Below are 27,030 nucleotides of genomic sequence, written 5' to 3'. Positions count from 1 at the left end.
TTAAAACTTCTATTATTTCATATTCAGCTGCTGAACGTGTGGCAGATCTTTCACTATGACATCAGAGCTCACCTGTCTGTCTGTGTGTCTGTGTGTGTGTGTGTCCGTGTGTGTATGTGTGTGTGTGTGTGTCTCTGTGTGTGTGTGTGTGTGTGTCTGTGTGTGTGTGTGTGTGTGTGTGTGTGTGTGTCTGTGTGTGTGTCTCTGTGTGTGTGTGTGTGTGTGTGTGTCTGTGTGTGTGTGTGTGTGTGTGTGTGTGTGTGTGTGTGTGTGTGTCTGTGTGTCTGTGTCTGTGTGTCTGTGTCTGTGTGTGTCTGTGTGTGTGTGTGTGTGTGTGTGTGTGTGTGTTGACAGGATGATGTCAAACAGTCACAAACAGATAAACTGGACCTGCTGCAGCTAACGTAGCTTATAAATAATGTTCATGTGTTAATGACACACATATATAATAATAACTCCTGATCCACTCATAAAAAAGGGGAGAGATGGTATTAAATAGTATATATTAATTAATTAAGACGATTAATGGATTGATGACACAACAGTCTTATTAGCTAAGCTACAGTATAAAGTTGTTTCCAACAATCACAATTTGCTGACAACACCTCACACCTGAAATTTAAATATGATGTTAGTGTTGTTCAGTGAAAATGGTTTCAATAAACAGGAAGTAACCGCTGCAGACTCACTACTCTTCATCACCAACAGGTCGACAACAGGTCTGTCGGGCTGCAGACTTTCAACAACATGTAACAGTTTGAAGTTGAATCTTTCCAGATCATCAGGTTGAGTTTCCCTCAGAAACCTGCAAACTCTGGAAAGATCTCACAGTTTAACATTATGTGGAGTTAAAATGGTAAAATCATTTAAGATCAGTAAAGATATTGATCGGCACGATTCAGCAGCATCTTGACACTGGTAGGTGTTGTGGATATTTTGAGCGATGGTCAAGGTGCACACGAGACTTTTGATGTCTTAATGGTGAAAATGTTTATTGAAGCAGTTGGCCAAGTGAACCAAAAGCAGTAAACACCAGAGTGTTCTGCTCCAATGCCGTCTCTTTCCACTCTGTCCTCTGAAGGTCCGAGTCTTCGTCTCTATCAGCCTATAATATGAAAAATTAGTCTGATTGGTTCACTAGTTTCTAAACAAGGGACTGCACTTTACCCGTATCAGTTTAAGTCACGCTGTAAGTAATTTCAACAGTGTCTGACTGTGTCGTCCACCCATCTGTGTTGTTTAGGGAAACCTCCTCTGACCTTGGTAACCATGGAAATCAGAGAGGTTTCTGCCTTCCCCAAAACATCACAGACAGCTGAAGTCTCGAGGAGAAGATATCTTCATCTCTGATTAAGAATTACAGTGTGACCTCAAAGCCAAGTTTGACCCGATGTAACCCAGTTTATAACCTCTAAAGATGGAAAATTCCATAACAGTAGGGACGTGTCCCTGCCGTCGAGACCCAAAATCTACACCTGCGCCTGCAGGACAGAGAGGAGGGTGTGTTTGTTTGGAAGCGTGTGAAGTGAGATACGTGTGTGTGAAGGTGTGTAAGTTTTTAACAGAGTGACACTTGCTTATTTTCTCTCGGGCTGCTGTCTGCATGTGTGTTCTTACTGTGATGTTTGGGTTTTTTAAAGCAGTTCCTTTAATCTGAGACACATTTCTCCTGTGGGGGACAGTAAAGTTGACCTAGACCTTGGTACAAAGTACTGAATTTTATTTCTGTTAATATTTTGCAAGGCCTTCTTGTTTCTGTGGTTATAGTGGCAAAAACTTCCTCATTTTAGGAACCAGCTGCCCTGCAATGAGCTGCTGATTTTTGGCCACCTCAGCTACAAATCAGATGCGTTTCCTTCCTCTACTTCAATCCGTGTCCATGAAAGTCATTTTGTGAGGAGGTTCTGTTGCAATCTGGGGGAGATTCACGTTTTCCTAACGTCATGTACTGTGTGTTATAAGAGTATCTGATATAGGAGGTGAAGGTGACTCTGGACTTTGGGAGCATGGAAACATCAGTGGACGCGGCCAACGATCGAGTCTCGTACACTCAGAGTAACCCACTGTTTGACATGTCGCTCAGCAGGAGTGATCTCTACAGCTTCCAGCATGACAGTGAGTATGAAAACAGAACTCTTCAGAGCTAATAGATGCAGTTTGAGATGATTCCCCAGAAAAAGCAACAGGTAAGAGACCTGATTCATGGCTAAGAAAACAGTCGGACACCTTTTTATTTGTCAAAACTAAAACATTCAAGGTTGTTTTTACTGACAGAGTTTATTACATTAAGCAGCTTGTTAACTGTAATATTACTTTTGTCATTTATAGACTTAAAGATCCATGTGGGTGATTTTTTTTTTATTTAAAAAAAAGGACATTTAAAGTCGATCTCTTAGTCATTGAAGTCACCCTCAACTCAACAGTCAGAGTGAGGCTGGTGACGCTACTGAGCATGTGCAGGAACACGGTTCTGTTTGCAGAGCTTCACTAGCTTGTTGTGCTACATATCACAACCATGTTCTTGCACATGCTCAGTAGCGTCTACCTTACACAGAACTAGAAGACTGAAAACATGATGCTGTTATTAGTCTTTGGAGCCGTTTCTAAACAAACTAACGTGACCAAACTCTTCATGATGAAGGAACATGTGACCCAGTGCAGCGCTGTGACTCACTGGACAACAACAGAGGAATAAGATACACACACAATACTTGTTAGTAGATCAGTTTGTTGTTGGTTTGGATCCAAACATGAGATTTGTTGACAAGAAGAAAAATACAGAAAATCAGCAGACTGATCCTTTAAATGTCACAGACTGCTACGTTAAAGCATCTGTGTTGCATCAACGCCTCAATAAAGTCTTCGAGCTTGTAAACAAGGATGTAAACAATGCAAGATTTAAAATACTTTAAGAATCAGCTTTTGTTTGTTTACAGTAAAACTCCACAGGGCAACTTTAATTACAATCCATAAATTAACCAATTAAAAATAATGCATCACAAAACTCAAAATATACAAAAAGATGATCATATTGAAGTGTTGACTGGCCAATCAGAGCAGCTGACTGCTCTCTGGCATGTCGACGGTGATGAACTGAGTATATTTATATTCATAAAACTTCAGTTTGGCAACAATTTAAATGCTTAAAAGAGTAAAACTTCCAAAACTGAAGAATGCACATGTGATAACATGAAGTACTGCAAGTCTACATGAGATGAGCTGTGTTGGTGGAAACTGTCTCTTAAAGGACAAAATCTATAAGAATATATAGATTTATTATATATTTTTATAGACAAGATCATTCACTCTCAAAGTATGAAACTGACTGAACATTTCCATATATATTGAGTAAATAATGAATTACTGTAATAAGTGAGTTAAATGCTATTTAACTTAATAATAATAATAAAGTAGAGCTTCCGACTGTCATGACTCAAATAAAAGTTGCTCTTTTCTCCACCAGACATAAATGATCTTCTCAGCAGAATAACAGATGAATCTTTGTTCTTTCTTTCCTTCCTCTTTCATCTGTTGAGTCACAGCTCCTGATGGCACGTTCTTCAGCTTTTAGTGGCGTTTTCTTAGAAACAAACCTCACAGCACACATTTGGACTTACTAAAAGAAGAAGGCTGATGATTATTTTTAAATATTTTTCTTATTGTCAACAAACCAAAACCAACAATGAACTCATCTACTAACAAGTACTGTGTGTGTTTGGTGCTGAGCAGGTAGTGTTCAGCAGCTTTATCAGAGGTTTTACATCATTTACACCTGTGATTTTCTTGCTTTGATGTCAAAATGTCCGTCGGTTCGGTTCACGAGTTATTTTCAGGTTGAACAAAACAAAACAAAGAAGTCATCAGTTCAGCTAACGTATAAAAGAGCACAGAAACAAACTGAAACTGGAACTAAAACTGAGAAAATATTCACAACAAAACATTTACTACATGGGAATTCTGCACTGTCAACAAACCATTCATGTTATTTTAAAGTAAATAATACAGTAGAATAGTTGAGTGGTTATACGCTTTAATTTTACACAAATTTCCTGGAAATTTTGAGTAATTTGCAGATATTTAACAATTCACTTTTTGGACATTTTACAAAGAGGGTGGTGCAATTTAGTACTAATTATTATATCAGCATATTAGGTTCTTTCAATAGTTTCCTAACAGTAGCTGTTGTGTAACTTTTCATTCTTAAGTCATCTCTTTGAGAGGGTTACGCAGTGTTAGTACACAGGAAATGTGCTCATTATGGAGTTTTTAGGAAACAGTCTAATGTTCTAATATGTCGTTTGACGCATAAAATGAAAAGGAAAGAATTTCTCAGTGAGAGTGGTGATTAGGCACAATTAACCTGCTTCACACTTTCTGCAGTTTTTTCTTATAATTTGAACCAAACTGCATCTTCCTCTCTGTAAAATGTCCTAAACATTAAACACTAAATACCTGCAAATTATTATTATATAAAACTAAAAGAGCTGTAAAATAAATCGTTACCAAAGCCATTAATGTTATATTAGAGAAGATAATGAAATAGACAGTAGGAGGATGTTGGTTATATGATGAAGCGTTCCAGCTGTTCAACCTGAGAGTGAATGAAGTGGCAGCTGTGACCAGCAGGTGGAAGCAATGATTCATCTTTAATGTTAGACAGGAAACAGCAGACAAACAGGTTCATCACCATGTTAAAACACGGCGACTCATACAAGGACATTAAATAGTAAATGTCATCATTTATTGAAGGGAAATGTAGGATAGTAAATGCATCAAATTATACTTGAAGATCAGTTTCATATGATTTCAAACAGATTCCTGGATATATTCCCTAAATATTTAGAGGCAGCAACAACTGTCAGCCAGTGCAGTGATGAGGCTCATTGACGTGTTTTTAATAGTTTCTGGACAACAACAGAGGAATAAGATATATCAGACTTTGATACAAACACAATACTTGTTAGTAAATCAGTTCATTGTTGGTTTGGATCCAAACATGAGATTTGTTGACAAGAAGAACAATATAGAAAATCACCAGACTGATCCTTTAATGTCCCACTGCAGTCATGACAAAACAAACCTGAAACATTAAAAATACATTTTCTTTTATTAGTAGTGTGTAGTGTTTATGTGTTGAACAACTCTGACAAAGTTTGGCCAATAATTACATTTAATAAGGACAATTACAGAAAATATGCCAACGGTGCTCATATGAGCATAAGTATTATGAGCTTGATGTAGTTAAAGTATTGCAGTAAAAGTACATAAGTATTATGAGCTTGATGTAGTTAAAGTATTGCAGTAAAAGTACATAAGTATTATGAGCTTGATGTAGTTAAAGTATTGCAGTAAAAGTACATAAGTATTATGAGCTTGATGTAGTTAAAGTATTGCAGTAAAAGTACATAAGTATTATGAGCTTGATGTAGTTAAAGTATTACAGTAAAAGTACATAAGTATTATGAGCTTGATGTAGTTAAAGTATTGCAGTAAAAGTACATAAGTATTATGAGCCTGATGTAGTTAAAGTATTGCAGTAAAAGTACATAAGTATTATGAGCTTGATGTAGTTAAAGTATTGCAGTAAAAGTACATAAGTATTATGAGCTTGATGTAGTTAAAGTATTGCAGTAAAAGTACATAAGTATTATGAGCTTGATGTAGTTAAAGTATTGCAGTAAAAGTACATAAGTATTATGAGCTTGATGTAGTTAAAGTATTGCAGTAAAAGTACATAAGTATTATGAGCCTGATGTAGTTAAAGTATTGCAGTAAAAGTACATAAGTATTATGAGCTTGATGTAGTTAAAGTATTGCAGTAAAAGTACATAAGTATTATGAGCTTGATGTAGTTAAAGTATTGCAGTAAAAGTACATAAGTATTATGAGCTTGATGTAGTTAAAGTATTGCAGTAAAAGTACATAAGTATTATGAGCTTGATGTAGTTAAAGTATTGCAGTAAAAGTACATAAGTATTATGAGCTTGATGTAGTTAAAGTATTGCAGTAAAAGTACATAAGTATTATGAGCTTGATGTAGTTAAAGTATTGCAGTAAAAGTACATAAGTATTATGAGCCTGATGTAGTTAAAGTATTGCAGTAAAAGTACATAAGTATTATGAGCTTGATGTAGTTAAAGTATTGCAGTAAAAGTACATAAGTATTATGAGCTTGATGTAGTTAAAGTATTGCAGTAAAAGTACATAAGTATTATGAGCTTGATGTAGTTAAAGTATTGCAGTAAAAGTAGTGGTTTGGTCCCTCTGACTGATATATTATTATATATGACATCATTAGATTATTAATAGTGAAGCATCAGTGTTAGAGCAGCATGTTACTGTTGTAGCTGCTGGAGGTGGAGCTAGTTTACACTACTTTATATACAGTTAGCTAGTTTAGTCCAGTGGTTCCCAACCTAGGGGTCGGGCCCCTCCAAAGGGTCAGCAGATAAATGTGAGGGGTGGTGAGATGATTAATGGGAGAGGAAAGAAGAAAAAACAAAGTTCTGATACACAAATCTGTTTTCAGTGTTTGGACTTTTTCTCTAATCTTTGATTTTTGCTGAAATATTGGATCATTTGAACATTTATTGAAATGAAAGCATGTGAGAAGTTTAGAGGGAAAAATCACTATTTGGTGGAGCTGTTAACAACTCATAGACATGTGAAATGTGACCCCGACTACACACTGCTTTTTGTAAGACATACTTGAATAAACGTACTTAGTTACTTTCCACCACTGCTGAAGACGGCAGTTACTTTAGTTTATTTAGAAACGACTCCAAAGAGTAAAAGTTTTTCCATGTCAGAGAGACGCCACTGTGCATGTGAATATGCAGAAAAGCTGACAATATTCAACCAAGGCTACAGTTTTTAAGCAGAGAGTAGATACTGAAGAAAAACTAATTAAATATGTTGTCAGTGAACATTTTGCTGATATGTTCAAACGTATTATTTAAACATCATTTTTGAGACATTATTGTTGAAACTGCTTAAAAGATGGAAGCACCTTATCTTCTCCATTCACTAGTCTGAGGAAGAAATACCATCACTGATCAGATGCATGTTACATATTCTTCATACACAAACACCTTCAGAGGGGACAGTAGTTTACCTCCCAGTCATAACCAGTTTGGTCAAGTGTCAGTTTTTTCACTTTACTGCCAATAATAAAAAAGAATCCGTCTCCGTTGCTCCCCTCCAGGTTTTCATCGCGATTGACAGCTGACATTTTCCACCGCTTGTCGAAATGTTTCATGCTCGCAGCTTTCCAAATTTATAAAAGCGTTTTTGTATCAGCTGGATGAACCCGGGCGACTTTCTGTCTCCTGAAATGACTTCCCTGTGATGATGAGAAGCCTGCTCCACCCCTGTACTGGTCATATTCCAGTGTTTTAAATATAGTTTTTGCTGTTTGTGTTTCAGATCTGAAGCCAGCGAAGCCCAGAAGACAGTGGTGTTTGAACATTGTGGTTGTTTACCTCATCTTACAGACCCCCCTTAATGCCTTCCTCCTCTATAAAGGTACAACTGCATACAAATAGTATTATTTACTATCACATATTTATTAGGGACCGAGCCCAAAAGACGCCACTTAAACCCTAAATTTGACCCCTAAACATGCTCAAAAACTCACCAAATTTGGCACACACATCAGGTCTGGTGAAAAATTTGATAAAATGTAAAAATTAGTGCCAAAATGTGCTCTCTAGCGCCACCTATGTAACAAAATGGCCGCCACGGCCCGTAGGAATGTTGTAGAGAGATCAAACCAAAACTCAATTATTCATCTCATCAAGACCTACAAATCATACGCTGACACACCTGACATAAATCCAACAGGAAGTCCACAATCAGCCTTTCTAAATAAGACTTTGCCCCAATTTTGGACCCTGAACAAACGCCGTCCCCTCCGAGGGTGTTAATGGTATCAGCTTCAAACTTTGATACAGGTCATGTGGGTTAAAAGTCTTTCCTTTTCTAAAAATAGACTTGATGAAAATTAGGAAAATAGTTTGTTTTACACACAAACTCATCAAGAGTTTTCAATTTACTAATTGAAATTCAAGTGAATGGGCCCAAAACTTGCTTAATTTTGATGACACAGGTGTGAGCAAGACAGACATGTCTCACCCTGCAGAAAATTCTCATCCTGTCAATCAATCTTTCAAAATAAAAGCACACCACATTTGTAATAAATATCCCTCATTTTTAAAAAGCAAAATGAGTGCGAGGTCCCGACCAACGCTGCTTGCAGCTTTAATTTTTCAATGTGATTATTATTTATATACCAGTATGTGCGACTGTCTTTTTGTCACAAACTACACATCAAACTGATGCTGTTATTTAATGTCAATGACATGAAACGTGTTTATTTCTTCCTCTCGCTCCCAGTTTTCATGTTTGAGTCGCATTCTGACGCCAGGTCAGAACAGCTGTCGTCCAATCACATTCCTACGGGTGAAGAGCAGGGCGATGGCGACCTCCAAACTCTCATCCACAACAACACCCAAGAAACCAAGACCCTGAAGGGCCACGTGTGGACCCTTCAGAACCAGGTCCTCCTGCTGTTTATGTGCAACGTTTGTTTTTGTTCAGTTCAGACTTTTTAATTTACTTTAGCTCTGCATGTCCAATACATCAGTCACAAAAAGTAAATATAATAAATAAATCAGATCAGTACAAATAGTTGTGGTTAGCCTAGCTTAGCACAAAGACTGATAGCGGGGGGATCTTTAATCTTTGAAAATCACAGTCATGTTTTTCCATCGGTTGCCGTGACGACAGGTCAACAGCCTGTGTGGAGAGGAGGGTCAGCTGGACAGGATGAAGGCCGACCTAAACCTGCTGAACACGAGCACAAACAACCTGGGAGACAAACTGACGGCCATTAGCCTCAAACCAGGTAAGATGTCACATGTGTGTCTGTGAATAAGAACATTTTACTATTTTTATCCTCTCTGACATTTTTCTGTGAGGTTTGTTTCTATGACTGTTCAAAGTCAGATTCAACAAAGTCTCTTCACGTCACAAACTTGTCATAAATCGCTTGTTTCAGCCTTGTTAGTTGAGCTCAGAGCTGATAACTGTGACACCAGATCACAGAGCAGTTTGGCTTTAAAGTTCCTCTGAACTGGGACAGACTGGTTTGATTGTTTTAAGTAGTGTGATGACTGTTTTGTGAATGAACCGTTTATTACTGTGATCCTGTGTGTGTGTGTGTAACCTGTTCTCAGGTCTCGATTAGATTCCTGAATAAATAAAGCTATAACAATAAAAAACTGTACATACATAAAAGGCTCCTTGTTCAGCTCCGTTCGTGGGCGAGTTTTATTCACAAAAAAAGTTCCCAGAGAATAAAAACACTTCACAGCTTCAAGTCCTGCTGTCAGAAATCAGCAGACAGAAACAGATTTAGGAGCATCAGTAGGAGACCTGAAACTATTAGAAAACATGAATCCATCAGAGCAGCAGCTGCACTGTGACAGAAATAAAGAGGAAACGCTTTGACATGAAGTTAGATGCCAAAAAAAACAAAAAACGCTCCATGATTAATATGAGAGGTGGACAGAGAGCTGCAGAGAGATAGAGACAGCTGTCAGAGTGAGAGAAGTTTCCAACAACTACTGAGATGTAGAAGCACCGAAATATGACAAAAAAAATATCAGGACATTATAACGTTTGTATGAATCAAACAAGTGTTTCTCTGCTGTGAAGAAAGGCAGAGATGATGTATTCATGACACGCACACGACAGCTCTGAGCTCCTAAATTTCGCTCTTAAATCATTTGTGCATCTTAAGAATGAATCCGTTTGTACGAGCGCTTCATGCATGAGGCCCGTTGTCATGGAAACAAAGAAAGCATTTTTCTGGTTGTCACCTTGTCGAGGGTTCGGTCTCAGTAATTGTTCACAATCATGCAAAGTGTAAAACTGTGACAACCTGGACAGAATTTATTGACCCTAGAAATGTGTGTGTGTGTGTGTGTGTGTCCTCAGGACCTGCTGGACCTGCTGGACCTGCTGGACCTCATGGACCTGCTGGATCTCCTGGATCTCCTGGACTTCGTGGACCTCCAGGTACAAATGGGCTGGCAGGTCAACCAGGAGAGAGGGGCCTCAAAGGTGAGTCGACCATATGCAGATGAAAAATGACGTCAGAAGCTGAATGTAAAAATAAGAAGTGTGTGTATGTGGTAACTGAGTGTGTGTGTGTGTGTGTGTGTGTGTGTGTGTGTGTGTGTGTGTGTGTGGAGGAACAGACCTGAACATTACCGATCAAATGACGTGATATCAAACTAGTTCAGAGAAGGAGTTTAATCTCTAACCTCGGAGCCAGAGAACGACAACCGGGATCAAACTTTCTCTGCGTTTGATTCAGCTGACGGTGTGTCTGTGCAGCATTAACTTTCAGCTGCAGGTCCAGGCGATGATCCCGGCCTTGATGACCTGTCATCTGTTGTCAGACGGCTGATGAGACGCGGCTGATGGATGAGCTGCAGCCGTTATTTCGCATGCCCTCGCAACTTAGTCAATGCACTGACATTTCCTGTATGAAGTCTCTATCGGGGGGGTGGACTTTAACTAAAGCTGTCAAATTACCCGAGTCTGAGGCAGATGTTTCACAACAGATCAACCCTGAATAAAAAAAAAAACCCCACAGCTGTACAGTGTGGTGTTTTTACCCTAAATAATAAGAATTTATCAGACGCTAACATGGATCAAGATGCAATCTGAGCTTCACTCCTGTGTTTGTGTGCATGTGTGTATGAACAGGTTTCGTTTCAGTTTCATATAGATTTACTACCTTAAAATAAACATAAACTAAGACTAAATAAACTGAAGATGAAAAATATAAACAATGCAACAAGTCCTCCGAACTAAATGATCATGTGACTCCAGAACGACACATAGAAGCTTTTTCTAATCTGGCGCCGCTATCAGCAGTAATCTGCAGGGTGACATCATGTCTGTGTCACTGTTAAAACAGTGATGATGTTTTATGATGTGACAACGCTGTGGTTCAGGTCTGGTTATGTTTAGGGAAAGATGATGGTTTGGGTTCAGATGATCACTGTGTTAAAAGGGACCATATTCTGCTTTTTGTGGTTTCCTGTTATTTATTTCCTGTTCTGATGTCGGATGTGAGATGTGGTCAAAGTTACAAAACTTGAGGTTAACGTATGTAGAAATGCTGCCTGCAAGTCAAAAGTCAGGGCTTCAATCTGAACTTAACGCTTCATCTGCAACATTTTTTTTCTACCTTGCTGATGAGCTGATGTCAGATTGTCGCACATGCCCATAAATGGCCGTCCGTTCTGTAGCCTTGGTTGCTAAGGTGGTTGCTAAGGTTGTTGTTGTGGATTTCAGCTCCAACACGTACGGATGGATTTGAGAAGTTGACATTTGGAGTAAAGAAGGAGAAAAAGAAGTGAAATCCTGCTACTATAGTTTGTTTACGTAGCCTCCGGAGCCCGAGGAAGCTTCCTGAAGCTGACCAATCAGAACAGAGTGGGCTCATCAGGAGGCGGGGTCTTAAAGAGACAGGAGCTAAAACGGCCTGTTTCAGACAGAGGCTGAACTGAGGGGCTGCATAAAGGACCAGTAGAAGATAAATAAGGAGTTTTTAACTGGAAATCATACAAAGATATTCCAGTAGAGCCCCAGAATATAAATATAGAGCTGGAACTGTGCAGAATATGTTCCCCTTTAAGATTACGGAAACTTGTGGTGTGAGTTAAAGTCATTACATCTTCATCGTCATGGCTACAATAATAACTGCAGGGTTAAAGTTATGGTTTTTTAAAAAAAACTGTCCAGACTCATTGCAAACAGGAAATGAACAGAGGTTTCCTGTGGCGAAGTCGCCTGCATCCACCCCTCCATATACTGTATATACATCATCTGAACTGCACCGCTGCTCCGGGTCATAATTATTACGGCCACTAGATGCCACCTGACACTCAAACCTAATTATATGTCATTTTTGGATGACTGACTTTCTGACATACTGTGTCGTTTTCCTTGGGAGGACAGTCTCATAATAACATTTTATCTTTTGGTACCAGGCCAGGTGGAGTCAACATACAGTCCCTTAACAGCCACTGGCCAGATCACCATGAAACTTGTTGTTGATATTTGTATCCTCTCAGGTTGAGTCTAAATCAGCAGATTGCTATGATATTTATTAAGCACCTTTAACATTCATTTTGCTGAGCATACTTCCTAAAGGGTAATTAAAGCCTTTCATCGAGTGGCATCTTTAGGATAAACCTTTCATTTCAGGCGTGAGGTGTAGTGAGACTCTAACGTTAGAATTTTACACTTGTTAATTTATAAAGACGTTTGATTGAAATGTAGTAATTTCCTTTTGTGTGTGTGTGTGTGTGTGTGTGTGGTCTAATCGACTTATTAACCGACACAGCCTGCATTGTTACTGTTTGTGTGATGACATATAGGCACATTAATACTCTAACACAATCATCAGCAGCAGATTCAGTCCATCAGTAGCTGACACACCTGCATGCTTCTCTCCAGGTGACAGCGGCGGCGTTGGACCTCCAGGAAATAAGGGTGACACGGGACTCAACGGAAAACCCGGACAGCCAGGAGTTACAGGTCAAACTGATGCATTTCACCATGATTATTTGTGGAATAAAGTGATTGTTTTTCCATTCTGTCTTAAAACAACAGTCAGGTGTCCATAGTAACAGTGAAAGAGGTTTTCCTCGCTGTCATCATTCCTCCTCTTCATACTGGATATTAAAAGATCCTTCAAATGTACTTTCAGTGTTATTTAGTGCAAAAATGCATTTAAAAGTCAATGTGAAGCTTATATTCAGCTTCATCAGTCTGAGTTAGTCATATCAAGTGGATATCTGACACATTTACAGTCTGTTTAGCATCAAATTCCCTCTTTGTGTTTCCTCGGACAGTGTTTCCCTGTTGAGCTGCAGGTGGAAGTATAGTAACAAAAAGAGGAACTTTGGCACTAAAAAGACTGTAACGTTGAAAGATATCTACTTGATTTGACTCATTTGGACGCTGAAGCTTCATATTAGCTTCATATAAACTTTGAAATACATTTTTTGCACAGAAGAAGGACTGTGGATTTTGTCCTCCATCACTTCCATTGTAAGGTCATTATGAAGGGATCTTCTAATGGTCAGTATGAACAGGAGGAATGATTACAGCAAGAAAAAACAGCTTTAATGTTCATTTGGGCTCCTGACTGTTGGTTTAAGACACACTTAAAAAACTGCAAATGTGTCCTTTAACAATAAAACATCTCTGGAGCAATAAAAGACAATCAAATAAAATCAGGCAAAAACCAACAGACACAAACAGAAAAACAGAAAAACAAAACAAAAAAGAGGCTTCCAGGAATCAGCTGAAACCAGAATACGCTGACTGGTAAAAGAGGAAAAAATCAATTCTATGACAGGAAGTCAATAAAAGGAAGCTAAAATTGGAGAAATATGATAGAACTTCCTGGTTTTAGTGAAGAGTCTCGCTGCATCATTCTGGACTGCCTGAAGATGGTTCAGAGTGTTTTGATTCAGACCAGTAAACAGGTCTGTAGACCAGTGAGACTACTGGCAGGACAACTCCATAACAAGGTCATACTAGAGGTCAGAGAGTCCACAGTGGACCTTTAATCTCCAGTCTGTCAGCATCAAACTCACATTTTTTTTCCAATGTTTCAGGCCCACCTGGACCTCGTGGATCACCAGGTAAGCTTCCACTGATGGTCTATGTGTGTGTGTGTGTGTGTGTGTGTCACAGTGTGTTAACTAGCGAGCCGCTGCTGGTAAACCGAAGTCACATGACTGATAAAGTGCTTGTGGTGGCATTTGAGTGCAGCTTTGACAGTTTCATATCAGTATTTGGACACTTTCTTTCTTCAGCCTCGTCTAACACACACAACATACTGGTCTCTAGTTCCAGTAACGGCTGATAACACCACAGTGGAGTAATCATTCCTCCTGTTCATACTGACCATTAGAAGATCCCTTCATAATGCACTTACAATGGAAGTGATGTATATCTGAAGCTAATATGAAGCTTCAGCGTCCAAATGAGTCAAATCAAGTAGATATCTTTCAACGTTACAGTCTTTTTATGCCAAAGTCCCTCTTTTTGTTACTATACTTCCACTTGATCCACTTGAAAACTATCCATACTTGGAAAATTGTGAATCTTATAACCTGCTTGCACTGGTCCACAGTGACAGAGTGGGTGTGTCCGACCTGATCTGAGTGTGTTATGAATATTCATCTACTCTGTAGAAGCACCTGAGACAGACCGACAGTCTCTATAATGTTACACTAGGTGTGTTTCCATCCACCTGTTTTTATTGTGGAGTGGAAACGCAAAAAAAAAATGGTGGAAAAGTTGGTGTATAGATAAAAGCCAAATGTGACTTAGTGATAAATAATGACTGACATGAATCATGTGACTTAAACGTCACTGAAGAGCTGAAACATCAGATGTGTGTGGAGCGATGATGATGAGGAGACTGTAACCTTCCTCACATCAATACATGAAACTAACAGTCATATTTCCATCACGTTCTCCATCGTTTCAGCTTTGACTGTCGCTTTTTTAATGTCGTCATCTCGTTGTGTTCTTCTTCTTCTTCTTCTGCGACGGTTTAATGGCAGCGACTGGTGAATTAGCGCCACCTGCTGGTGATGAACCAACTCTTAATATTCACATAACAGCAGCGGATGGAAACGTTAAACGCCTTAAATTGAAATTTTCTTTTGCCAAATTTTCAAGAAGTTTGGTAAAAATGGAAGCCCGGCTACTGATAACATATGAGAAAAAATGTCAAATATTGAGTAGCTACAGAATGTAAACTTTACATTAATATGATTAATTAAAACTAAGGCAAAGTTTGCTAAAAAAAAAAGTACATAGATAGAAAATAGTTAATAGAGTTAAAACATATTATATACAGAAATTATAATTAGGAAGTCACTAAACCCTGCCAGATATGTTCTACACCAATAGAACCAAATACTGGAATATTAAAGGATATAATATCACACATTTGAGCATAAATACATTAGAAAACATTTGCTATTTAAAAGTAACCTTGAAAAATCCTGTAAATATGTAACTGGTGTGTGTGTGTGTGTGTGACTCACTGACTCATGGTAAACTCATCGCTGGTTTCACATCATGTTGCTCGTCCAGTAAAACTGGAACATCAAGTGATTTTTTTTTGATTTAATTCCTGGGTGGAAACATGTATCAGCAGATTGAAGTTATGAAATTGTTCAGTTTCTCTTCCTCCTTTAACTTCAGGTCATCATGAACAATATCACTAATGTAAGCAATTTGCAAATATCACATTTATTCATAATTTCCACTCATTATGTGTGTGTGGATGCAGGTCCTTCGGGTCCTCCTGGGAATCAAGGACCAGGTTCAAAGGGAGAGAAAGGAGATCGTGGGGTCGCAGGTGAGTGTCGGTTGAAGAGTTTGTCAGCATAACATTGCTGTGTTTAATGACTTTTTCTATTTAAATGCTGTTTTAAAGACATTTCTGCACAGTAAAGAAGTCAGTTCTGATGAACTGAAAGCAGAAAAGGACTCAAGCTTTGTTTTATTTCTGCTTTTTAGGGCAGAAATAATAATCGATTACTGGTTCAGTCCATAAAATGTCAGAAAAGAAACCACTTTTTTTTTCTTAAAAAATGACTCAAAACAATTAATCGATTATTAAAATAGTTGTTGATTTTCTCTGCATTGACTCATGTTGCATCTCTATTTATTTATTCATGTTCTATTTAAAGCTATAATATGTAATTATTCCACATTAAAATGTCTAAAAACAACTAGACCTATGTTATATATGTTGTTGAGTTGTGTTCTTACATTATCCCAAATGTTTCCAACAATGTTCAAACCCAGAGAAATCTGTAATTTAATCAAAGTAACGGACCGTTTCATTTGGTCGCCTGTCGATGGCGTCATACCTCCTCTACCAAAGAGTAAACACGCACCAGATGCATACGGCGGCGCTGTGTTTGTCCGCTACAATGGCGTCTACCAAAGAGTAACTTACACACATACAAGATAATACATCAGTGTTGTGGTTGTTCCACACAAACTGTTATAAATTGACTTTTATTCAGTTTTAAGACACATTTTCATGATAAATTTAGGTGGTTTTTAACTATATCTTTTAGCCGGAAGAAGGATTTTAGTCATTGGACGTCTGGATCTTAAGTTATCAGAGAAATAAACTGGACAAACGTTAGCAGCAGCTCGGCTAACAGCCCCTCCAGGAAGTCCGGTGGTCACCAAACATCGTCGGAGAAATATTGATTTTTTTAGGTGAAACAGCTTTATTCAGTGTTTTTACCTGTAATCTCCGGGTCCGTTTGTTCTGGAGAGGAGGAGACCTCTGCGGGTAAAAACATCCTGAATGATGAACACTGGAGTAATCCTATCCCGGTGAAGCTGGTTATTTAACAATGAAGACAACAACTCCCATGATCCCTTGCTACTTCACACCGTCATCACACTCCGTCTTTTGTTATTGTTTTGATTGAGACGCCTAGCAGCTGAAATTACATATTGTGAGTTTAAAATCTTTTTGAGTTTTCAGAAGATAAAACAGTTTTTGATATTTTGATTTGCAGGAACTCAGGGAGCCAAAGGTGACGTGGGGCCCCGGGGACAACCAGGTACCTCAACATGTGTGTTTACATGTGGCTGCAGATGTGTGTTCATGTGTGAGATACTGAATGTATTTTTGCTGTTTACCTGCAGGAAATCCTGGAACATCTGGACTGAAAGGAGACAGCGGCAACATCGGACCAGCAGGTCCACCAGGACCTCCAGGTCAGCTGCTTACTGTACAACATCTACATGGTTGGACTGATACATGCATCCACAAAAAATAGAGATCAGGACGGGTCTAAAACTGAGACCTGAACCCGCCTGTACTGTGCCTTTAAGACTCGACCCACAGAGAGCTTTATTTATGTTATTATTAATATTATTTATCCTTCAAAGACAAAGTTATATGACTACTTTGGCAAGACAGAATATGGCCCACCAGCACAGATCATACAGCGTTAGAACTTCTACCAGCTGATTAGCCAACTGGTTTTACTGGCATTACACACACTGCAGCATTTCAAAATAATTCATTTGCCTCACTGGTTTGTAGATTAACTTTCCCTTTTCTGAATATCACTCACATGAATGTGGCTGGTAAACATCTTTCCCAGCTGAACTTAACAACATTAAAACTTTGCTGCAGGCGATTATGATGCTTTTTAAGAGTTGTGGAGGAAAGTTGGAAGATTTCATCAGCAGTGGAAGAAGTATTCAGATCCTTTATTGCAGTAAAAATACCAATACAGCAATGTAGAAATACTCCATTACAAGTAAAAGTCCTGCATGAAAAATCCTACTGCAGTAAAAGTACATAAGTATTATGAGCTTGATGTAGTTTAAGTATTGCAGTAAAAGTACATAAGTATTATGAGCTTGATGTAGTTAAAGTATTGCAGTAAAAGTACATAAGTATTATGAGCTTGATGTAGTTTAAGTATTGCAGTAAAAGTACATAAGTATTATGAGCTTGATGTAGTTAAAGTATTGCAGTAAAAGTACATAAGTATTATGAGCTTGATGTAGTTAAAGTATTGCAGTAAAAGTACATAAGTATTATGAGCTTGATGTAGTTTAAGTATTGCAGTAAAAGTACATAAGTATTATGAGCTTGATGTAGTTAAAATATTGCAGTAAAAGTACATAAGTATTCTGAGCTTGATGTAGTTAAAGTATTGCAGTAAAAGTACATAAGTATTATGAGCTTGATGTAGTTAAAGTACTGCAGTAAAAGTAGTGGTTTGGTTCCTCTGACTGATATATTATTATATATGACATCATTAGATTATTAATAGTGAAGCATCAGTGTTAGAGCAGCATGTTACTGTTGTAGCTGCTGGAGGTGGAGCTAGTTTACACTACTTTATATACAGTTAGCTAGTTTAGTCCAGTGGTTCCCAACCTAGGGGTCGGGCCCCTCCAAAGGGTCAGCAGATAAATCTGAGGGGTGGTGAGATGATTAATGGGAGAGAAAAGAAGAAAAAACAAAGTTCTGATACACAAATCTGTTTTCAGTTTCTGGACTTTTTCTCTAATCTTTGATTTTTGCTGAAATATTGGATCATTTGAACATTTATTGAAATGAAAGCATGTGAGAAGTTTAGAGGGAAAAATCACTATTTGGTGGAGCTGTTAACAACTCATAGACATGTGAAATGTGACCCCGACTACACACTGCTTTTTGTAAGACGTCAAAAGCCAAAAAGGTTGGAAACCACTGGTTTCATCTTTAACAATGTGTTGTATTTTAAAAGCTTGTTATATTATCCATTGTGTCAAATCTTCATCTGAAAAGTAACTAAAGCTGTCAAATAAATGTAGTGGAGTAGAAAGTACAATATTTCCCTCTGAAATGTAGAAAGTAGCATCACATGGAAATACTCAAGTAAAGTACAAGTACCTCAATATTGTACTTAAGTACTTGAGTAAATGTACTTTGCTACTTTCCATCACTGGTTTTCATCTGTTTTCACAACAAGGTCAGAATGTTTCAAGAAGAGAAGAAGCTCCTTTATAAGTTTTTCCTTCATTTCATCCATTACTGACCGTTAGCTCGCCAGGCTAATGCTAATTCATTGGCTCCTCTTGCAGCACATATTGTCAGAGAGTCAGTGAGAGAAATAGAGATAATCTTCTAATTAAATTACATCATGGGTCTGGATGCTGAACTCTACCATATCTATATATATAATATATATTTATCAGTACATCAACTAGTTATGTCATAACACATGACGACACAAATACATTCTCATATAAAAGCCGTATTCAAATAATGGCTTTTTCTTAAATAATATCCAGATACAAAACAATTAATATCTGCATAAAAAACACATTGAGGTGGGTGGAATTACTCAAATATTGAAAAATGTTTCCTGGATGTTTACAGCAGGAATGAACCTGCTTCATCTTTAATCACTTAATCTGAATTAAAAGCTTTCAGTCACTGTGCTGCAACTTCTCAAACACACAAAGAGTTTTTATCTTCTAAATCAGCCTCTAAAAATGACGGACTTCACATTTAATCCACTCATGTTTTGGGCAGACAAGCTGTAGAAAGTCACATCAGTCAGGTCCAGCAAGTATCTTTCATAATGCTGATAAAAAGCATCTTTAAAAACATGTTTAACTTCTATGAGAGCTTTTCTAAAATCTAACGTTGTTGTCTTGTCATCAGGTCCAAGAGGAAGTACTGGTCTAAGAGGTGAGTGTGTTTTAAAAGAGCTCACGTTTCAAAGATTAAAACATTAACAGGAAACTAGATTTAGAATCATGTTTTTCCCATATGTATGCATACCAGTATATAAATATATAAGTTTATTCTACCTTTCCTCATGGACGGAGGAGATGAGTTAATGATAAAAACTAAAACAGTAACAATAAAACATGTAGATATTAATTACAGATGCGCTAACAGCTGACTAGCTCTGATCAAAATCAAAATGACTGTGATACAATCAGTGTGATATGACTAGTAGATGGTTTAAGTTCATTTCAGCTCATGTAAACTGTCAGTTTGAAGATGTACTGAGCTGTTTTTTCCCTCCACAGGCTCCCCCGGACTACAAGGTGCCAAAGGAGCCAAGGGAGAAAAAGGAAGCTCAGAGGGTGAGTCTGCTCGGGACGACAGAGAACAACAGTTTGCTTTAAAACTCTGAGATACCACATCGAGTAACTTGGTATCATCACCTGAAGGGATGTTACAGAGGACACGAAGACCAATTAAAAACAAAACAAAACAAAAAAAAAAGGATAAAATAGGTTTGGATAGGTGGGTGTCAGTGCAAACATATGGCTGTTTCCTGGAGACCAGAGGAGACTCAGGGCCTCATTTATAGACTGTTCATACACTCATTTCTACTCATTGAATCTGATTGATTGTTTTCTTCTTGTGCTTGAGAATGTGTGTAGTAGAAATGTGATGGTATACTTATATAACACCAACCATTTCCATCACCGTCATTACTGCGATTATCGTTGTTTTCAGAGGACACTGTGAACACAGAGCAGCTCTCCTGCCTTCTTTAACAGGCTGATTGAGTTTATTTTTATTTGTTTTTTGTTTATCTAGGACTGTCCCTGACACCGATACATCCCTCTCTGTTTAGGTCATTTAAAGACAAGACTCTGTAAAAGTTCACATGTCCTGCTGCGTTACTCTGTGTAGAACGACGTGGCTGGATTACTGTCTACTGGTCAAACAGCTCAGAGAACCAAACTCCTGTCTGTCCAGCTTGAACGACTCTATATTAATATTAGTTGTAAATGCTCTGAAGGCTCGTCGCGCACGCCCATAAACAGCCGTCTGCTCTGTCGCCTTGGTTGCTAAGGTGGTTGCTAAGGTGTTTCCATGTGTTGTTCATTCTGGATGGATTTGAAGTGAAATCCTGCTACTATAGTTTGTTTACGTAGCTTCCTGAAAGCTGACCAATCAGAACAGAGTGGGCTCATCGGGAGGCGGGGCCTTAAAGAGACAGGAGCTAAAACAGCCTGTTTCAGACAGAGGCTGAACTGAGGGGCTGCATAAAGGACCAGTAGAAGATAAATGAGGAGTTTTTAAGGAAACCATGCAAAGATATTCCAGTAGAGCCCCAGAATATAAATACAGAGCTGGAAATGTGCAGAATATGTGTCCTCTTTAATATCAGCAATAATCCAGAACACACGCCTTATAGACACTTGATATTTAGTATGAACACCAAACAATCCTTTAACCTTTAACAGGTGCAGTGCGTCTGATACCGGGGCCGAGCCGAGGCCGCGTGGAGGTGCGGCACAACGGCGCGTGGGGCACCGTGTGTGACGACGGCTTCGACACTGTGGATGGCAAAGTGATCTGTAAGATGCTGGGCTACCAGAGAGCCACTTCCACCTTCACCGCCAATGCAGGTAAGAAGACCGCGGCCGCCATCACATCAAAGTCCTCAACATTTAATGTTATTTTTCATCCACATTCAACAATGTCGACTAGTTAATTATGATATATGATTTCATTTTGTGATCATTTATAACCCCTCAGATCTTATTTTCACATATTTGACCATTGTTTCTATCAGTTGATAACACTTTCCTCCACAAAGTAATACATGATGATGTCACTACAATGAAGTCTGACACTGTTCTGTTTTATCTGTATAAACTCAAAACTACAGTTACAATTATGCAAAATGTATAATCATCAAATGAAAGTGTTTTATATGATGTTCAAACAGAAGTGTTTTATCACAGAACTGCTTCAGAACAACATCGTCTCCTAGAAATGATGTTTCTATACGACTACTACTTGTTCACTGGCAAACGTCATCGCTGCCTGGATTATGTTCACAGGCAACGTTTTTTTAACTGAAACGAAACATTTACATGTCACAGTGGAGGAAGAGGAAGTCAGTTTGGGTCTTTTCAGTTAAAATTTCCCTTTTTTGTTACTATTTCTCTCAACAAGAAAACACTTTCTAGGGAATTTTGCACCTAAAAGACTTTTGCACAAAATGTAGAATGTGCATTTTGTCCCCTATCACTTACATTTAAGGTGCATTAAGAAGTGATCTTCTGATGCACTGGTTCCCAACACGACCCCCACTGGGATCGCCAAAGCGTCGCTGGGCGGGGGACTTTTTTAAAATATATGTTTTAGCCTTTCATTCATTTCTGTGAAGAAAACAATCAAATGTAATCGTTATTTTTAAAACTTATATTGTGGAGCGCCCTGGTAGCTTACTGGCTAAGACGCATGCGACATAACTGCAACGTCAACAGTTCGGTTCCAGCAGTAAACCTTTGTTTCAGGTCATTCTTCTCGTTTCCTGTCACTGTCCAATAAAGACGTAAAATGAGTAGACATGAGCACAGACACAGCTAGAGTAGCAAGCAGCTAAATAGCCTCGTCCTGCATTAGCACAGTTAACTGTTAAAACAACCGAAGGGCTAACGGGACAACAGCCAAGTGTCAGGAAGAACAGAACACTGAATGTCTATTAAGTACAGTATGGATGATAGTTTAAACAAATTTAAAGTTTTTATTTAAATTATAAGGAAAGTTTAGTCTCTGATGTCTCTGCAATATTCACAGGACATAATTCATTCAAAATTCATCCAAACTGGAAGTTCCTGCAGGTACTGACTTCATTATTTGGGTTCATTATACTCTGAATATAATATGAAATATCCATAAAATATGTCAGTTCATCAGGGGTCGTCAGTTTACTCAGCAGTAAAATAAGTCCCTTAAAGATCTCCTCCAGACATGTATTAAGACATAGAACTATACTCTGCTTTGAACAATAATGTGTGTCTGATATGGTTTTTCGAGAAAAAAGTATAATTGAAGCCAAGCAGCAAACTCCGGGGCTGTAAAATGAAGCCAATGTGGAAGCTGCAGTTCCTTGAACGACCACTTGAGGCTCCAAAAGTGAGTCAATCCCCATAGACCCCCATGTTAAAATGCCCAACTTTACAGCAGAAATAAACATGTTTACAGCCTGGTACAAACAACGGTTTTGGTCTCTGTAGCTAATTTCATCTTTCATGACAACTGTACGGGAGGTGAATTTTTTTATAACTCACCTGTTTAAATGTTATTAAGCCGTAAAGTTATGCATAATGAAGGACATGGCTGCTTTGAGTGACAGGTCTGTCAGCCGCTAGGTGGCTTGTTTCAGCCATTTTGCCCATTTTTGATTAGCTGGGAGTTAGGCAGCGTCAAGTACTGCCAAGATGGCGACGGCCGGAGCGGCTCGCTTTGAGCTTCAAAACCGCTCTTCAGAAACCAACGGGTGACGTCACGGTAACTGCGTCCATATTTTTATACAGTCTATGGTTGAAACCCCTAAAATATCATCTCCCCCATTAAAAAGTAAGAACATATAAATATGCTTATGTTTTTCATTACAGAGGTTTACGTAACTGCTGGACACAAAACATCTCGCTGTAAAGTTTATTCTCAGTGTTTGTGCAAAACGTGTGTTAAAAAAATGTCTTCTTAATGACCATGAAACAATAGAGACCGGAGCCGAAATATCAAAATTTAACAGAATTTATTTTCTTGTACAAGAAGGAGCGTTTGACAGTGCAACACACAGGATGAGGTTACAAAGAAAAAGGCTTCTAACTGTTCTTAATCTATCAAATACAGACTTATAGATAACATCATGTCTGTTTTCAGTTCTCCTGTCCATCTGACCCCCAGATGACATGTCTCACCCTTTCTACTACAAATTTTAATTACTACATCTTCCTCTTTACAAATATAATACTGAACTTCCTTTGACCTCAGCTGATGAGGCTGCTGATGTTGCAGTACGAGACAAGAACAATTCATCATGATCTAGATAAAATAGTAGCACTCATACACAGTGTAATCATCATTTTTATAAACACACTGGAGGCTTCAAGTTTCCACATCACATTTGTATATACGTTGAATATCGGACCACGACTGGCTCCGAACTAGTTGTGATGTCACAAATCCTGCTTGTAAACCCTTAAAAATCAGATTCTCAATGAGCTCAGCAAACAACTAACATTATTCTGCACAGTGAAGCTAAAACATCCGACTGAAGGAACGAGAAGAGAAAAAAAACATATTTTTTGATGTCTGATTCGAACACTGCTGTTGTTGTTGTTCTGCAGGGACTGGTTCGATCTGGCTGGATGACCTGCGATGCACAGGAGTAGAGGCTTCTATCTTTAACTGCCCTCACAATGGAATCGGAGTGAACAACTGCCAACACACCGAGGACGCCGGATTGCAGTGTGCTTAGACTCAGTTAGGATTTAACGATAAAGATGATGCAGCCACACACACACACACACTCACACACCCATATATTACTGCAGATATAAGCACAGAACAGTGATGCTAATGATGATGCTCACAGCTGGATCTCATTATATATTCATAAAACACAGCATATAAAATTGCATTTTATTATCAAACACATTAGCTTAAATGACAGTGTAAATGTACTGTAAAAGAAACGAATAAAAAACTTTCCTGGAATAAAAATTCTCAGGCGTCGTTTCTCTGTTCTCGACTGTCAGCCTCTCTTCTGTCGCTCTGTCCTCCTCCGCGCTCTCTCTCTCTCTCTCTCTCTCTCTCTCGCCTTCGGCAACATCTCGTCACGTCACCACGGATGACTTTGCGGAGGTCAGCGAAGATGAAGAGGTCACGCTGAAGGACAGGAGTCGTGCTGAGGACGCCTCAGGGAACATACTGTAGATACACACGTTGAGTTCACATGAAGTGGCATCACAGTCGCTTAAATGGGTATTAAGTCGGATTTATATTGTTTTAAGTGATGTCTTATATCATTTCACCATCACTGTGCCTTTCTTCTGTCTCTTAGTACAAATAATTCTAATTTATCTGCTTTCTTTATTCCTTTATTTAATCCCTATTTATTTAGGTTAAAGTCTGATTGAGATTGTGATCACTGGCTGGATCGTCCACAGATCGGCCCAATAACTCAAGTGTGAGTGATGAAGTTACATCACTGGTCAGCTGGCTGGAGTGTTGGGAGTTTCCTCATTGGTCGTTGCTCTTTCAAAATGAATCAGTGTGAGATGATGGAGGCCGAAGTCGGTTAAACTCCTGTTTATCAGCGCCTGACCGACTCTCTGGTGAGGTCTCTCAGTGTCCGACTCAAATTCACCTACAGAGACTGATAAAGATCTATCTGTGAGGTATGAGGAGAACCACTCCAATGCAGTCCCAGAGATTTAGCCTGTTGATCAGAATGTAATACGGTATCGAACGCCGCGCTGAGGTCCAACAGTACTAGAACAGAACAGTCTCCGGCATCTGCAGCCATTAAAATGTCATTTGAGACCTTCAGGAGAGCTGTTTCAGTGGAGCACAGTGTACGGAAACCAGATTGAAATGTATCAAACACTCTGTGCAATTCTAGTCTTTGAACCAGTTGTTTCTCCACAGTCTTTTCTAAAAATTTTGGAAAAGAAAGGGAGTTTTGAAATGGGCCTGTAGTTCTCCAGCAGGGAGGGATCCAGGTTTGATTTCTTCAAAAGAGGCTGAACAATAGCCTGTTTAAAGTATCTGGGGACAAACCCTGATAGGACAGAGCTGTTTATAATATCGGCTATGCAGGGTCCGATACAGTTAAAGACCTTTAAAAACATAGTGGTTGGTAGGACATCTACTGGACACGAGGAGGGTTTCATTTGTCCCACCAGGGCTGCTATGTCCTCCATGGACACTGGACAAAACGAGTCCAAGATGGCTGGATTTGAGGGGCCACTAGTAAACAGGACTGGGTATGGGTGAGATGTTTGCCCTGATATTGGCAAAGTTATTGCAGTAACACCAGGACGCAAAACGTTTCCACATCACCAACGATGAAAAACAGCATTAAAACACGAGTCTTGCAGGTAAAACATGCGACTCATGTTAGCTGTTTAGTGCGGGGCGGCTGCTCTGAAGGTGCGCTTGATTTGACTGTAGCCGCAGTAACCGGGCGGAGATAAGCCTCCTGAATTAATTTCTGCTGCAGCCTCCATGATCATCAACCAGGAAAGAGGCAGAAAAAAGGTGCATAGAGGCCTGAAGGAGAACAAACAGTTAAAGCACCTAAATAACCATCACAGAGTGAAACAGAGGAGGAAGAGGAGTTCACAGGTAAATAGAATTAAAATAAGTCTTCATCCCTCGGAGCCCCTAAAGTCCTAAAAGGTACAAGATGATTATGTAGTGGGAACAGGTTAATATCTGTACCGTAAAGGCATGACAGGCCTCTGCTTTGAAGATCACGGGGGGAAAAGTTGCATTTATAGCTTTTAATAGTAGAATTGTAATTTCATTCCCTCGTCTACCGGAGACACCCCACCTTCCCTTCTGTGTTTTTAATTATGATGTCCAGACCTCTTCAAATTTACACACTAGACCTGCAGGATGCCTCCGGTGCGAACCACAACCCTAAGGGGGTCGGCTCCGATACCCACAGCAGACACAGAAGGTGTGAAAACACATCTTTGGGTATTCCTCAGGTATAAATGTTTAGATTCTCCCCCGTGCTGCTCGGGGTCTTTCTTTATTAAGCGCTCGCATGTTGAATGACCTTTTCTCTGCAAAGAAAATAAAACCTTGTCGGCCGGCAGAAGTCTATATTTCCTTCTTCACCAGCAGCAGAGAAATTCCACTACAATAGTTTGTTGATTTCTCAGGTATGTTAGAAACACGGCGGCGTTCATTGCTTTGTTTGAATAGTCAATTTGCTGTTTTTTTTATTCATTCTGTCAGCAATAATTGACCCATCCATCCATCTATATATGGATCTGTATATATGTATGTATGCTTAATGTTTCATCCCTCGGTAGCTAAATAAATATCTTGATTTATAGCCAAGTCATATCTGTGTGTTCCTTCATATCAGAAGACGGAGGAATAAGACTAACTAATTGATTAATTAATTGATCAGTCAATGGAGGTGTGCAGACATATTCACTACACTGAATATCATTGCAACTACATTTTCCATACTGATAATTTAATCTTTTTTACACCTTTCATAGTCTTTGATTAAGCGTCTCAATCAGCTTCAGTGTGAAATCTGAACTTTCTATCCTGCAGTTCCATCTGACCGTCAGATTAATAAGAAATCCTCAAATAAAAAATGAAACGCTCGTTTTAATCGTCAGCAGTCGACGCTGACTGATGAGCGAGCGACAAATCGGGAATGCAGAGTGAGACGTTTCATTTCAGGTCGGAGCTCCTGTAAATGGATCGGCCACCATGAGAAAGCGAGAGGCGTCATTACAGCGGCGGCACGACCGCAGCGCTCGCAATCCGGGAAGCGAGGGAACGACTTGATTCACGGCCTATCCGTCTGCCTGCTTCTTCTCCCTTCGGGGGACGGCAGCCTGAGTCACACCGCACATCATCTC

The 27,030-nt window shown here is 39.0% G+C and overlaps 1 protein-coding gene across 2 annotated transcripts; it reads left to right on the top strand.

Moving 5' to 3' along the window:
- The first annotated feature begins 1,904 nt into the window (after positions 1-1,904).
- On the top strand, positions 1,905-24,133 carry marco (macrophage receptor with collagenous structure). 2 transcript variants are annotated; one of them, XM_042425502.1, is made up of 14 exons: positions 1,905-2,115; positions 7,426-7,524; positions 8,395-8,558; positions 8,788-8,905; positions 10,009-10,125; positions 12,538-12,618; positions 13,707-13,733; positions 15,401-15,469; positions 16,656-16,700; positions 16,786-16,857; positions 19,313-19,339; positions 19,687-19,743; positions 20,860-21,024; positions 23,764-24,133. In XM_042425502.1, the coding sequence occupies exons 1-14, from the start codon at positions 2,007-2,009 to the stop codon at positions 23,892-23,894; spliced, it is 1,281 nt and encodes a 426-aa protein (XP_042281436.1). In that variant the 5' UTR covers positions 1,905-2,006; the 3' UTR covers positions 23,895-24,133. The 2 variants fall into 2 exon arrangements, with proteins under 2 accessions (XP_042281436.1, XP_042281435.1); XM_042425501.1 differs by having other exon boundaries at positions 10,000-10,125.
- Positions 24,134-27,030: the final 2,897 nt, after the last annotated feature.

This window comes from Thunnus maccoyii, chromosome 11 (assembly GCF_910596095.1).
Source record: "Thunnus maccoyii chromosome 11, fThuMac1.1, whole genome shotgun sequence".
Taxonomy (NCBI): Eukaryota; Metazoa; Chordata; class Actinopteri; order Scombriformes; family Scombridae; genus Thunnus; species Thunnus maccoyii.
The sequence above is the reverse complement of the archived record's forward strand: the minus strand, read 5'-3'. Positions and strand labels throughout refer to the sequence as shown.